The sequence below is a fragment of the Panicum virgatum genome, chromosome 6N (genome assembly GCF_016808335.1).
Source record: "Panicum virgatum strain AP13 chromosome 6N, P.virgatum_v5, whole genome shotgun sequence".
NCBI lineage: Eukaryota > Viridiplantae > Streptophyta > Magnoliopsida > Poales > Poaceae > Panicum > Panicum virgatum.
The window spans coordinates 7,787,894-7,801,225 of NC_053150.1; the positions used below are offsets into that span (position 1 = coordinate 7,787,894).

Consider the following 13,332-nt stretch of genomic DNA (forward strand, 5'->3'; position numbering starts at 1 on the left):
CCAACCTTTGCGCCCCTTTGCCTTCGAGCCTCCTCGCACCTTGCTTTTTTGCGTAGATTGCTCCCCGCCTCCGTAGCGAAATGGCATCCCTTGGTCGTCCCCGCCGTTTCCAGGCTGAGGAGAAGCTGAGCACAGTGCGCCGCCTGCTTGGGTGGAGTGCACAGGAGACTGCTTGTGCTGTTCATCTCGCACATCTCCACCGGCTTGGGGCTGCCGATCTCCTCATTCTTCCTGCTGCTGATGGAAGATTTCGGCCTCCAGCTCCAGCACCTCACGCCCCACTCCCTCCTCCTGACGTCCATCTTCATCCATCTATGCGAGATGTTCGTGGGAGTGCGGCCCTGCGTCATCCTCTTCCGCCACTTCTTCATGCTGGTGAAGTTCGGGAAGGGGAACGATGAGGTGGGGGCGTGCTACTTCTAGACGAGGAGCGACTTACCGACGCCCTACATCTCCGGCCTCACTGGCGGGAAGTGGGAGGAGTGGCACAAGGAATGGGTGATCGCCACCACCGAAGCCAATGAGCACCTCGCCTTGTCGACCGAGGGACCCGCCTCCGACCGTTTGTCCTGGAGGGCCAAGCCGTCCCTGCCGCCGGATTTCGACCCCGTGCTGAGCAAGATCCGGTCGCTGGCGGAGAGCGGACTCACCTCGTTGCACGTGCTCGGGGACTTCCTGAAGTGCCGGATCGCCCCCAGAAGCAACGGTCGCGCCCTGCTTAGAGCTTCACCGGCCTCAATGACTGCAGCAGGACCCACCGCGGAGAGGGGAGCGACCTGACCCAGGAAGCCCTGGAGGTCCTGGTGCGGGCGGTGATGGGGAAAATCTTCATCCCGGAGCACCTAATCCTCCCTCAGGGTGTCGTCTCCCTCTGCGTGGACTCACACCTGAGGACCGCAGTGCTGGCCACCCTGCCGACCCTTGACGACGGTGGGCTAGTGGCGCGCCAGACTGGAGGTGACCTGGACCATGGGCTCCGGATCCCTGGTGCGTCCGGGGAACAAGCTGTGCCGGGCGCCGCGGGGTCCGGCCCCGCTGCCAAGGGCAAGCAGGCCGTGGCCGGTAGCGCCGCCACGAGCGGCCCCAGCCAGGCTCGGAGCAGCTCTGGTGCGTCGTCGGGGGAAGCAGGCCGGCGTAGGTTGCACCGGGGCGACGGGACCCCAGTCACGGAGTCCGCCGCGAAGCATCGGAGGACCGCTGAGGACGCGGGCCAGGGTAGCTCCCGGGCCCCCGGCCCTCGCGGAACCTCCAGGGTGGCCGCGCCGCCACCACCACCACCGAGAGATACCTCCCCCCGGCAGCAGCAGCAACAGCGGGAGCAGCCTCGGGTTGCGCCTCCGTCGCCGCCACGAGAGCAGCAGCAGCAGTAGCAGAAGCAGTCGTCGAGCCTCCGTGGACGCTGGAGACCCGACGTTTCAGGGTTAGTGCTATTCTGTTCAATCCCTTTATTCTCGGTGCTCCGCTTTTTGCTGAAGGCTTCTTCTCTTTGTTTGCCAGGGCCCCTCGCCCAAGCAGCTCTTCCACCACCGCTGGCTCGTCAGCGGGGGTCCAGGCGACCCGGGCCTCGATGATGACGGCGGGTGCGGGGAGCTCGGGTGCGGCGGCTTCCGCTAGCCAGGTGGCGCCCAACATGGCGACGGCGGGTGCGCCAGCATCAGGCACAGCAACGCCCGACGCGGCGGTGGCGGATGCGTCGGTGCCAGGCGCAGCCACACCCGACGTGGCGGCGGCGGATGCGCCGGTGCCAGGCGCAGCCACACCCGACGCGGCGGCGACGGATGCGCCCGGGCCAGGCGCAGCCACTCCCGACGCGGCGGCGGCGGATGTGCCAGTGCCAGGCGCGGCCACACCCGACGCGGTGGCGGTAGATGCACCAGTGCTAGGCGCAGCTACACCCGACGCGGTGGCCCCCGAGGCCCCGGCTACGGAAACGGTCACGCCGACACCGGCAGGCGCGGCAATGGCGAGCACCCCGGCAGCCGAGGTCCCGACGCCTGTGCCGGAAGTGCCCACCCCCAGCTCCGAACCTACAGCAGAGGAGGAGCTGGAGGTGGTCTCTGAAAGGCGGCTCCTGCAAGTTCCCCCGGAGGAGGAAGCGGCTTTCCTTCCCCAGGTGCTGGTCCAGGTCCGGCGATCAATAGAGGGGGCGACCTCTACCGCCGAGGCGGCCTTCCGGCGGGAGTGGGCTGCTCTGGAGAGCGAGCGCCAGCGCCTCGGCGACTGGCACACCCGCCTGGAGGCGCGCACGAAGGCCAAAGCCTCCCTTGCTGTGCATGCCCGGTCCAAACTCAAGGCCGACCAAGAGGCCTACCGAGCCAATCTTCGGAAGGTGTTTGACCGGGAGGTTGCGGTAGCGAGCCGGGAAAAGGCCCTGGCGCTACGGGAGGAGACTTTTGCCAAGGAGGTGGCCAGCCTCGCAGCTTAGCGGTCCGAGCTTGAAAACTCGCCTCGCGGCTCAGCAGTCCGAGCTTGAGACTCGCAGCCAGGGTCTTGAGATCCGCAAGCAGGAGCTCGACAAGCTCTCCGGATCCCTGCACCAATGGCGCCAGGAGCTGCAGGAAGCTGCCAGCAAGCAGACTGCTACCGAGATAGAGCTTGAGGACGATAGGAAGTCCCTTGCAAGGCGGGAATCCCTCACCGCCAACATGGAGCTCCAGCTCGAGCACCAGCGCGATGCCCTCAAGTCCCTGAAGGAGTCGGCGGCGAAGAGAAAAACCGAGCTCGAGGAGAGGGCCCGTGAGGTGGAGGCGGCCAAGGCAGCCCTGGACACACGGGTGCAGGAGGCAGTGTTGGAGGCGGTCCAGAAGCTACAGGAGGACCAGCGCCAGGCGGCCCAGTGGATCATCGACTGGGCGAGCGAAGCGAGCTTAGCGCTGGTGCCACTTGGAATGAGCCCAATCCAAGTGGCGGAGCCGCCAGCTTCGATTGCTAACGCCCTCCCAATGCTGAACTCCGCTTCGGATAGGCTCTGGCGTCTGGAGCCGGTCCTTGCTAGCCAGCTTAAAGCCGAGGGCCGCGAGCTGATCCGGATGGTGGCGGAGCACATTCTGACCAGCCTTCGGAGCCATGACCCGGCCATCTCACTAGCCCCCGTGGTCGACGGTCCTATGGTGGAGACGGAGGCTGCCGCTCGGGAAAGCGTGCGGGAGGTCGTCGACTTCGTAGCCGCCTACTTCAAGCGAGAGCCTGCAGATTCCGGAGCTGGGCCATCACAGCAGTAGCACTTTTGTTTTGTTTTTCGTGTTATGTAACAAAACATTGTACTTGTTGAAACTTAATAGAAGAAAATTTCAACTTAGCTGTTTGTCAATTGTTCTGGTTTGAGGTATGCAGCACCCCGGCGCCCTGGCCCCCTGGCAGATAGGTTCAGTTGTTTGGACCTATCTGCCGTCCGAGCCGTAGAAGACACTCCGAACCCTCGTATGAGGTTGAGCAAGCGTCCTTGGGGATAGGTGTAGCATAGATTGCAAGTCGAACGAGCGTCTTATTCCCTGTGTAGCAAAAAGAACTACAGAGAGGAGAATCAACTCGCTTATATGGTAGTAATGATACTGCAACTTAGCTGTTTGATGCATGCAGAATCGATCCATGATGTCTGGCTCAAAGCGAATGTTCCGGGCCCCCTGGGAGACAGACTCAGTTGTTTTGAGTCTGTCTACCACCGAGAATGGATCTCGATCTGCATGAAGCCTTTAAAGCGGATGCCGGGACCCCCTGGTAGGTAGGCTCAATGGTTTGATGATAGCTACCACCAGTCAAGGCTTAACCTGCATACCACTCAAAGTCACAGCTTAGTAGCAGGCCCGCGGGACCTTTTCTGGACCGGCCCCCAGGCTAGTTCGAGGTCCGGAGCTCCGGATGCACAGGTCCAAGCAGTTCAATGCTTGTTACAGAGTGGTGGACTGTGTAGGCTTAGGGTTCGGAACCAGACTAAGGCGCTACACAGGTCTCCGGACCACTCCAAGAAACAACACGAGCTTACCGGACCTGGCTCCGATGCTCCAGACCCCTCCTAGCAGTGGGTGAGGTCATTCTGTCGTACTCGATCCTTTGAGATATGGAGCTGGACCTGCCGTGTAGGACTCAGGAAGCCAACTCTTGAGCTAGAACGAGGTCCGGGCCCCTAATTACCCAGCTCCGGGTACTAGACCACTTGTTACAGGGTGGTGGAGTGTGTAGGCTTTGGGTACGGAACCGGCTAAGCGGCTACACAGGACTCCGGACCACCCCAGGAAACAAGCACCCCCTCTCCAGAGTAGGTCCCTAGGGGTCCGGACCCCTCTCCTAGCAGCAAAGGGGGTCCGGACTTGTACGGTAGTCCAGCAACTCAATTCAGATCTTAGTTGTAGCGACCAGAGTGGAAGTTCGCGCGGGGGTTAGAAAAGTAAAATCTCGAGAACCGAAATGCGAAATAAAATTTTGACATAAAGACAGAACCGGGGCAAATCTTTCCTTTGCAACTTGATATACATGGCTTGCGCGATGAATGCCAGAGGCCGGTTTTACGAGGGCGGACCTCTACCGCTCTGGGCCGCGCGTTAATGCTAGCCGACGGTGCGATGGATGCTAGAGGTCGGGTTTACGAGGGCGGACCCCAACCGCTCTGGGCCGCACGCTGGTTCTATCTTATTACAAAGGAAAAATTCATTTCCCTGCTCTACCTAAGTGTAAAACTTACGCAGATGCTCTATGTTCCATGGGTTGGGCAGCGGCACTCCATCTTCTGTGGCAAGGCGAACGCATCCGGGCTATCATACTTCTATAACCTTGAAGGGCCCCTCCCAGCTGGGGAGAGTTTGTGGAGCCCTGCTCGGTTCAGGATCCGTCTTAGGACGAGGTCGCCAGCCCGGAGCTCCCTACTGTGCACGAACCGTTGATGATAGCGCATGAGCGCCTGGTTGTAGCGTGCATTTCGGATTGCTGCTCGCCACCTTCGTTCGTCAACGAAGTCCACATCATCGCGCCACTGTTGTTCCTGCATGGACTCGTCAAAAGTCTGGACCCGTGGAGAGCCCAAGTGAATTTCTGGGGGAAGGCATGCTTCAGCCCCATAGACCAGGAAGAATGGAGTCTCCCCGGTGGCTCGGCTGGGTGTGGTCCGGTTGCCCCATAGTACGCACGGAAGCTCATCAACCCATTTGGCACCATGGTTCTTCAAGCAGTTGTAGATGCGGGTCTTGAGGCCCCTGAGGATCTCTGCATTCGCTCTCTCGACCTGTCCATTGTTGCGGGGGTGTGCCACGGACGCAAAGCATAGCTGAATGCCGATGTCCTCGCAGTACTCCTGGAAGAGTCTACTTTTGAATTGGGTCCCGTTGTCCGCAATGATGCGGTGAGGGATGCCAAATCTGCACACAATGGACTTGAGGAATGCGACTGCTGATTTCTTAGTAATATTCACCATAGGGGTAACCTCTGGCCACTTTGTGAACTTGTCGATGGCGACGTAGAGGAACTGGTACCCGCCGACGGCCCGGGGGAATGGCCCTAGGATATCCACGCCCCATACGGCGAATGGCCATGAGGGCGAGATCATCTGCAGAGCTTGAGCCGGTGTGTGTATTTGCTTTGCATAGACCTGGCATGCTTTGCAAGACTTTACCAGCTCAGCCGCATCCTGGAGTGCTGTCGGCTAGTAGAAACCATGCCGAAAGGCCTTGCCAACAAGCGTGCGAGATGAGGAATGATTTCCACACTCACCTCCATGGATCTCCGCGAGCAACTCGTGGCCCTCTCCCTGGGAAATGCACCGCATGAGGATACCATTGGCGCCACGGCGGTAGAGATCCCCTTCTACCACCGCGTAGCGTTTAGCCAATCGTACTATGCGCTCAGCGGACACATCGTCATCAGGGAGGATATTGTCTTTCAGGTAGTCCCGGATCTCAGAGATCCATGCATCGGGAGCTCCCTGAGCAGGTGGGAGTGGCTCTATGAGGTCTCCAGGATCCTCAATAGAGCTCACAACCTAGGGCGGGCACCACAGGTGGAATGCCGTCGGGACCGCCAGCTTCGAGGTGCTAGCTTTATCCCCTTCGCCCAATTCGGCAGGCTGGGCGGTAGGTCTCAGCAACCGTCTTTCGAACACGCCTTCGAGCACGGATGCCTAGGTAGATGCTCTCGCGGAGAGATCATCTGCTGCTGAGTTGAGTTCGCGGGGAACATGTTGCAGTTCCATGGCGTCGAAGTCCTTCTCGAGCTTCCTCACGTGGATGAGGTATGCCGCGAGCTGGGGGTTGTTGCAGCTGCAATCCCCTCGGACCTGTTTGATGATTAGCTGAGAGTCCCCCTTCACCAGAAGCTGCCGGACCCCCAGAGATAGGGCTTATGTCAGGCCAAAGATCAGAGCTTCGTACTCCGCCATGTTGTTGGTGGCCTTGAACTCAAGGTGCACCATGTACTTCAGCTGATCTCCGTTTGGGTCGATGAGGACCACACCAGTTCCAGCCCACTTCTTGTGGACGGACCCGTCGAAGAAGAGTGTCCAGTGGGGCTCGGTGAAGACTAGTGTCCTGACTTCCGGCTCCGGGGGTCCGGCATTGAAGTCCGGACCCCAGAATTGCTTGGGGAAGGAGTCCATTCCGCTATAAAGTCAGCCAGGATTTGGCTTTTGACCGCATGGCGAGGCTAGAAGTCCAGTTGGAACTCAGCCAACTCTGCTGCCCACTTGGCGATGTTGCCCATGGCGTTGGAGTTGTGCAGGATCGCTCTTATCAGGTAGGAGGTCACTACGACAACTCGATGTGCCTGAAAGTAATGGCGCAGTTTCCTGGATACAATAAGTATGGCATAGATAAGCTTATGCGTCTCAAGATACCTGGCCTTTGCCTCGTGGAGGACTTCACTGACATAGTAGACTGGCTTTTGGATGGTCCGGACCCTGACGACCGGGTCCGGTTCGTCCTTGTCCACCACGTCAGGTCCTTGGGCCCCCAGCAGTTCTGGGTTCCTACTGGTACGAGGCTCCCCCAGACCCCCTTGTCCGGGGTCTGGACCTTCAGACAGACGAGTGGCCGCCGGACCACCCATGTCCAGGGTCCGGCTTGCCATCCTTGGCCGGGGAGACCCTGGTGTCCCCCTGGCGAGCTTGCTCCGTCCTCTCGGCGACCAGCACCATGCTGACCGATTCTGCAGACGCAGCAAGATACAGAAACAACTTCTCACCTGGCTCTGGAGCCATCAATACTGGCAGTGAGGTGAGGTGCTGCTTCAGTTCCTGGAAGGCTTGTTCAGCCTCTTCAATCCAAGAGAATGGACCGGACCTCCTCAATAGTTTGAAGAAGGGAAGGGCCCTCTCAGCCAGCCTCGATATGAAGCGGCTAAGAGCGGCGAGAGATCCAGTAAGCTTCTGGACATCCTTGATGTGGCCATGAGGCCTCATCGCCTCGATCGCCTTGATCTTGGCTGGGTTTGCCTCGATGCCTCGATGTGAGACCAGGAAACCCAGCAGCTTCCCTGCCGAGACGCCGAAGGTGCATTTCTCGGGATTCAGCTTCGTGCGCGTGGTGCGCAGTAGGTCGAAGACGAGGGACAGGTCCTCCACTTGGGTTGACCCTACCTTAGCCTTGACCACAATGTCATCAACATACACCTCGACAATATCTCTAATTAGATTACAGAAGGTTTTGTTCATAGCTCTTACAAACGTGGACAAGGCATTCCTCAGACCATATGGCATGACAATATAGCAATAAAGTCCATCCACTGTTACAAAAGTAGTATGCTTCCTATCCTCTCTAGACATCTGGATCTGGTGGAAACCAGAGTATGCATCTAGAAAAGACAAAAGATCACACCCAGAGGTGAAGTCCACGATCTAGTCAATACGTGGAAGAGGATAGGGGTCTCTAGGACATGCCTTGTTGAGGCTGGTGTAGTCGATGCACATCCGAAGCTTCCCGTTGGCTTTTGGGACGATGACCTGGTTGGCCAACCACTCGGGGTGGTGAACCTCCTCGATGAAGCCAGCGTGTAGCAGCTTGCGGACTTCTTCGCGGATGAAGTTCCGCCGCTCCACGAACTGCTTTCAAGGCTTCTGGCGCACCGGCGTGGCGTCGGGGTAGATCCTCAGATTGTGCTCGATCACTTCCCTGGGGATCCCGGGCACCTGTGATGGTTCCCAGGCGAACACATCTACATTTGTCCGGAGGAAAGTGATGAGCGCGTCTTTCTATTTCTCCTCCAGGTTCCCCGCGATGCGAGTGGTCCTGGAGGAGTCCGATCTGCACCGTCTTCACGGGAACATCGTCCGGATCAGACGGCTGGACCCTCGGTGCCTTTGCAGGCGCCCTGGGTTGCGAGGTGGATGGGTCATCCTCGGAACACGCAGCCTCTGTCGCCAGAGCATGCAGTCTCTCAACTGCAGCGACGACAGCGGTGCGGTCACCCCGTACGGTGAGGACACCGGCAGGGGAAGGCATCTTCAGGAGAAAATACTCGTAATGGGCAATGGCCATGAAGCGGTAGAGAGCCGGCCGGCCAATGATGGCATTGAACGGGAGGTTCACTTCCGCAACATCGAACTGGACGCTCTCTGTGCGGAAGTTCTCCTCGGTTCCAAACGTGACCGGCAAGGTGATGCTCCCCAGAGGGAACACCGGATGTGGGCCCACTCCGGAGAATGGGCAAGAGAGAGTCAGATTGGACCCTGGGATCTACAGCTGCTTGAACGCTGCATAGCTGATGACGTTGAGGCCAGCCCCACCGTCTATCAGCACATGATAGAGCCTGACGTTGGATATGACGGGGGCGGTGACTAGAGGTAGTACACCAGCCCCGGCCATGTTCTTCGGGCAGTCAGATGGCCCGAATGAGATGGTGGTGTTCATCCACCTTAGGTGCGGCGCTGCCTTCGGGACACCCGGCTTCACCGAAAGGACTTCTCGGCGAAGGGTCTTCACGTCCCGCCGGGAGACAAGCTCCCAGCTTCCGTCGTACATTACGTACAGCTTCTTGTGGCGGTCGTCGTTGTCGGAGTAGGAGTTGTCGTCGTGGTACACGCCCTTCAGCTCCCGAGCGGGGGATGGGTACCCCAGCTCCTTCTCCCCGGCAGCGGTCCCACTGTCGGAGGCTTTCTTCTTGCCAGACCGCTGGCGAGGAGGGGGTTAGCCATCCTTGGAGGACTGCTCACGCCGCCCACTGACCCGCTTCGCGAGTTTCTGGATCTCGCAGCAGTCAGCGGCACTGTGGCGAGCGGTGGGATGCACTGGGCATGAACCTCCACTGCCACCTTGCGGGCACGGGCGTTTGCCATGCGCATTCTGGCCCCCAGCCGCTGCTGTAGCAGCTGGTGCTGCAGCAGCTGGTGCCACTGCTGCGACGGCTGGACCGCCGAGTTGCGGGCGACTCCGGTTCTTGTTCTTCTTCTTCTTGCCACCGCCTTGGGCGGTAGCACCGGAGCCACTAGCTTTGGCGTCTCCGTCTTGGGGGGCTGAGTGCCATGCGCGGCCCTCAGCGGCCCTGGCACACTTGTCTGCCAGGGAGAAAAGCGTGGTAACGCTTTCCACCTTGTGCGTCGCCAGCTTCTCGAGCATCTTCTCATCACGTACCCCCTGACGGAAAGCAGTGATAATAGATGCGTCAGAGATACGAGGAATGGTACCCCGTACCTTGGTGAAGCGCGAGATGAATGCCCGGAGCGTCTCCCCGGATTTCTGCCTCACGGCGTGGAGGTGAGCCTCCACACCATGCTGCTGGTATGCACTTGCAAAGTTCGCTGTGAACCTAGCACAGAGCTCCTCCCAGGACTGAATCGTCCCCAGAGTGAGGTTCATGAGCCAAGTCCGGGCTGGCCCAGACAAGGCTACATGAAAGTAGCTCGCCATGACGGCGTCGTTACCACCAGCTGCTGTGATGGCGGTAACATACACCTACAGGAATTCTGACGGGTTAGTGGTACCGTTGTACTTCTCCGGCAGGTGCGGGCGGAACTTGGATGGCCATGCCACTGCGCGGAGATGCCCTGCCAGCGCAGCGCAGCCCACCCTAGCCACCGGGGCGCCCGCCTGAATCCGGGCGTTCACCGGAGGCTTGGGTGCTGCCACGTCCAAGTCAACATTGAGGTTGCGGCCTTCGATGTTGAGGCGGCACTCTCGTGCCCTTTCCACGGAGATGCGGGCGTCCTCACCCGCGCGCCTGCGGTTGAGCTCCGCCCGCAGGCCTTCTGTTCGTGCACCCCTCACTGTGGGGGAGCGCACGAATGCCGACGCACCGCCCTGGTGCCGGTGGTAGGGTACGACTGCATTGCCAGGCGGAGGTCATTGCCCAGTCTTTGCAGAACTGGGGGAGGCCTGAGCCAGATGGAGGAGACGGTCAACGTCATCCCGCCACTGCCTCAGGGCGTCTGGCGAGGCTGCAGCTACTGGAGGGTTGCGAAGCAACTCCGTATCCGCCGCCAGCGCTCCGCCGCTCGCAGCTTGTGAGGGGGCCCTTGATGGGCGCCCTGACTCTTGCCGTCGAGCAGCGCGCGCCGCCGCCAACGGTGGCTGCTCCACGGGCCGTCGAGCAAGAAGGCGAGAGGCGTGTGGCGCGGATGATGCCACACCCTCCGTCATCTCCATGTCGTCCACCCGAACCATGGAGACGAGCAAGAGATGAACTGCGACCAGCTAAATGCCCCTACCTGGCGCACCAAATGTCGTGGTGTGGCAAACCACAGCCGGGTGGCAGAATGCACCCGCCTAAGCCTAGAGGGTGAGTACTCGGGGGGTTAGTTAGGACTAGTTCGATCTCGCTCAAGAACACGAAGAACATGATGAACACACTGGGTTTAGAGTGGTTCGGGCCGCTGGAGCGTTATACCCTACGTCCACTGTGTGCTGTATTGCCTTAGTCTCAAGGGAGTCTTGCGTGTCTGGTGTTTAGTCCGGAGTGAGCTTCTGTGTACAGCGGGCGCCTCCCTTTTATATCTCAAGGGGGGCGCGTACATGGCCGTTGGGTCCCCGATAGGTGCGCCTTAACGGTGCGGTATAAAATAACGTACTGTTCATATATTATGGCGTTGCAGACGAAGGAGATCTCTCTCCTGGATTTCCTTGCCTGCTCCTTGAATCCCCCGTTCAGCATGACCAGGCACTGTCTCGTCGAAACGGCGCCAGGCGTAGCTAGCGGCGTCGCCTGCCACGTAGCTGAACGGGCCGTGTAGCTTGCGGCGTAGGCGGCATGATGGAAAAGTACCGTGCCGTCGTATCCAATTAATGCGGCAGACGGGCTCTGCGTGGGTGCGGCGCAGGCGGCTGCACTGTGTACCTCAGTAATACGCAGTCTACAGTGAGGCCTGACAACGGCTACCCCGCGTGCCGCGGCGGCAGAGCACACCTCACCCACCCGCATTGAATGCGGTGGGTGGGCGAGACTTCAAGTGGAGGACTCACGCCCGCGCCCGCTCCCCCGGGACACGTGGCGGCTCCGGACCCCCCCCGGTGGTATGTTGGTTCTACCGCGTGGGAGGTCCGGATGGACGCGGGAGGTCCCGGACCCCTACGGGGGGTTCGAGCCATCGGTTGTTGGTTTAGAGCTCCCCTTCCTCAGGTTTACGTGGCGTCACCGGACCCGTCCCAGAGCGGGGAGCGGGTCCGGGACCGTTGGCCCGGAGAGGTAAGAGCATGACCCGTGGGGCCCGGCTGTTCCGCCCCTTATGGCGTAGTTACGGATGATTACGCACGCCCTGCCTTACTGCAGTAAGAGTGGGTATCCCTATTACAGGGTACCGATATGCGTCAGTGAAAAATTTTGGGAACTTTTCGCGAAACTAAAAGCCAGAGAGGGAGTAGATTGTTGAGGCACAGACGTATTGTTGCTATTAAAAAACTCAATTGCTTTTTAGACCGTGTTTGGATGGGGCTGAAAAATTTGTCATGAGAATTTTTCGTCACTTTGACCATTAATTAGAGGTATTAAATAAAGTTTAATTATAAAACAATTTTCATAACTATAGCACTGTAGCATGTACTGCAGCTAATGAGGCCTTTGACCGCATAATTAGAGAATAATTAGAGGAAAGTTACTGTAACATTACTGTTGCAAATCATGAATTAATTAGGCTCATTAGATTCGTCGTGCTAAACTGCACTCATCTGTGAAATTTTTTTGCAAATAGTCTTTATTTAGTGCCCCATGCATTAAAGATTCCCGGGTTGAAAAAATTTTCACTTACCAACCAAACACGGCGTTAGGTTTACGGAGCTACTTCATGCATATTTTGTTTTAATGGCCGTGTTTGGTTAGGCCTTGAGAAAAATTTTATGAAAACTTTTTGACCCTTTGACCACTAATTAGAGATATTAGATGAAGTCTAATTATGAAACAATCTTCATAATTATGGTACTGTAGCATGTGTTGTAGCTAATATGGTCTTTGACCTCATGATTAGAGGATGATTTAGGGGTGGTTACTATAGCATCACTGTAGCCAATTATGGTGAAACTTGGCTTATTAAATTCGTCTCCATGAAAAAGTTTCACAAATAAACTTCGTTTAGTACTCCATGCGTGCGTTCGTCTTTTTGCGAAAATTTTTAGCAAACACGGCAAATGGTTAATCAGGATGCACATATGCATAAGGAAATGAGTTAATTTCTCATGATGATGATTACTTAAAAAAAAGTCACGCGATGCAAATTGTTTTTCGAGGGCACGATGACATATATATTTTGCACACAACAGTAAAATCTCAACAATTTTTGTTGTTCAAAATGCACAAAAATTTGCACATCCACTTAACATGTATATATTTTTGCATATCACAAAATTATAAAAATATTCAAAAGATGAAATGCACATGTTTTTAAATTCTCAAGATGTGCATAAGCAAAATAAAAATATAAATTCACAGTGATGCACATTTTTAAAGCGAACACAAAATGCACTTATAATTGCACAAAATAAAATCTCAAAATTATTTATTGTTCAATATGCACATATATTTGGGCATCTAATTTGATGCCCTATAAATAATAATTAAAAATGATTGACGAGATGCACATACTATTGTGCAATTAAAAATTATTATAATCTTGAACATATGAGATGCACATATTTTCAAATGCTCAATATGTACATAGGCAAAATAAAAAAATAAATTTAGAGTGATGCACATTTCCTCTGAGAACACAAGATGCACTTACAAATGCACACAACAAAGTCTCAAAATTATTTATTATTGAAGATGCACATATATTAGCTCATCTGATTTGATACCCTATAAATAATACTTAAATGAAAACTATAAAAAAATATGATAGATGAGATGCACATATTTCTGTGCAACTAAAAATTATTAAATTATTGAATATATGAGATGCAAAAATAAAATATAAATTCAGAGTGATGCACA

The 13,332-nt window shown here is 56.4% G+C and overlaps 1 protein-coding gene across 1 annotated transcript; it reads left to right on the top strand.

Annotated features, from left to right (window-relative positions):
* Positions 1 to 815: 815 nt before the first annotated feature.
* On the top strand, positions 816 to 1,614 carry LOC120677871 (collagen alpha-1(III) chain-like). Its single transcript, XM_039959070.1, has 2 exons — positions 816 to 1,328; positions 1,498 to 1,614. The coding sequence occupies exons 1-2, from the start codon at positions 816 to 818 to the stop codon at positions 1,612 to 1,614; spliced, it is 630 nt and encodes a 209-aa protein (XP_039815004.1).
* Positions 1,615 to 13,332: the final 11,718 nt, after the last annotated feature.

Bases quoted from the DNA above. Each gene is read 5' to 3' on its own strand.
- LOC120677871 (XM_039959070.1), top strand. From the start codon at position 816: ATGGGGAAAATCTTCATCCCGGAGCACCTAATCCTCCCTCAGGGTGTC. The intron at 1,329-1,497 runs GTTGCGCCTCCG...TTTGTTTGCCAG, and splicing joins AACAGCGGGAGCAGCCTCGG to GGCCCCTCGCCCAAGCAGCT.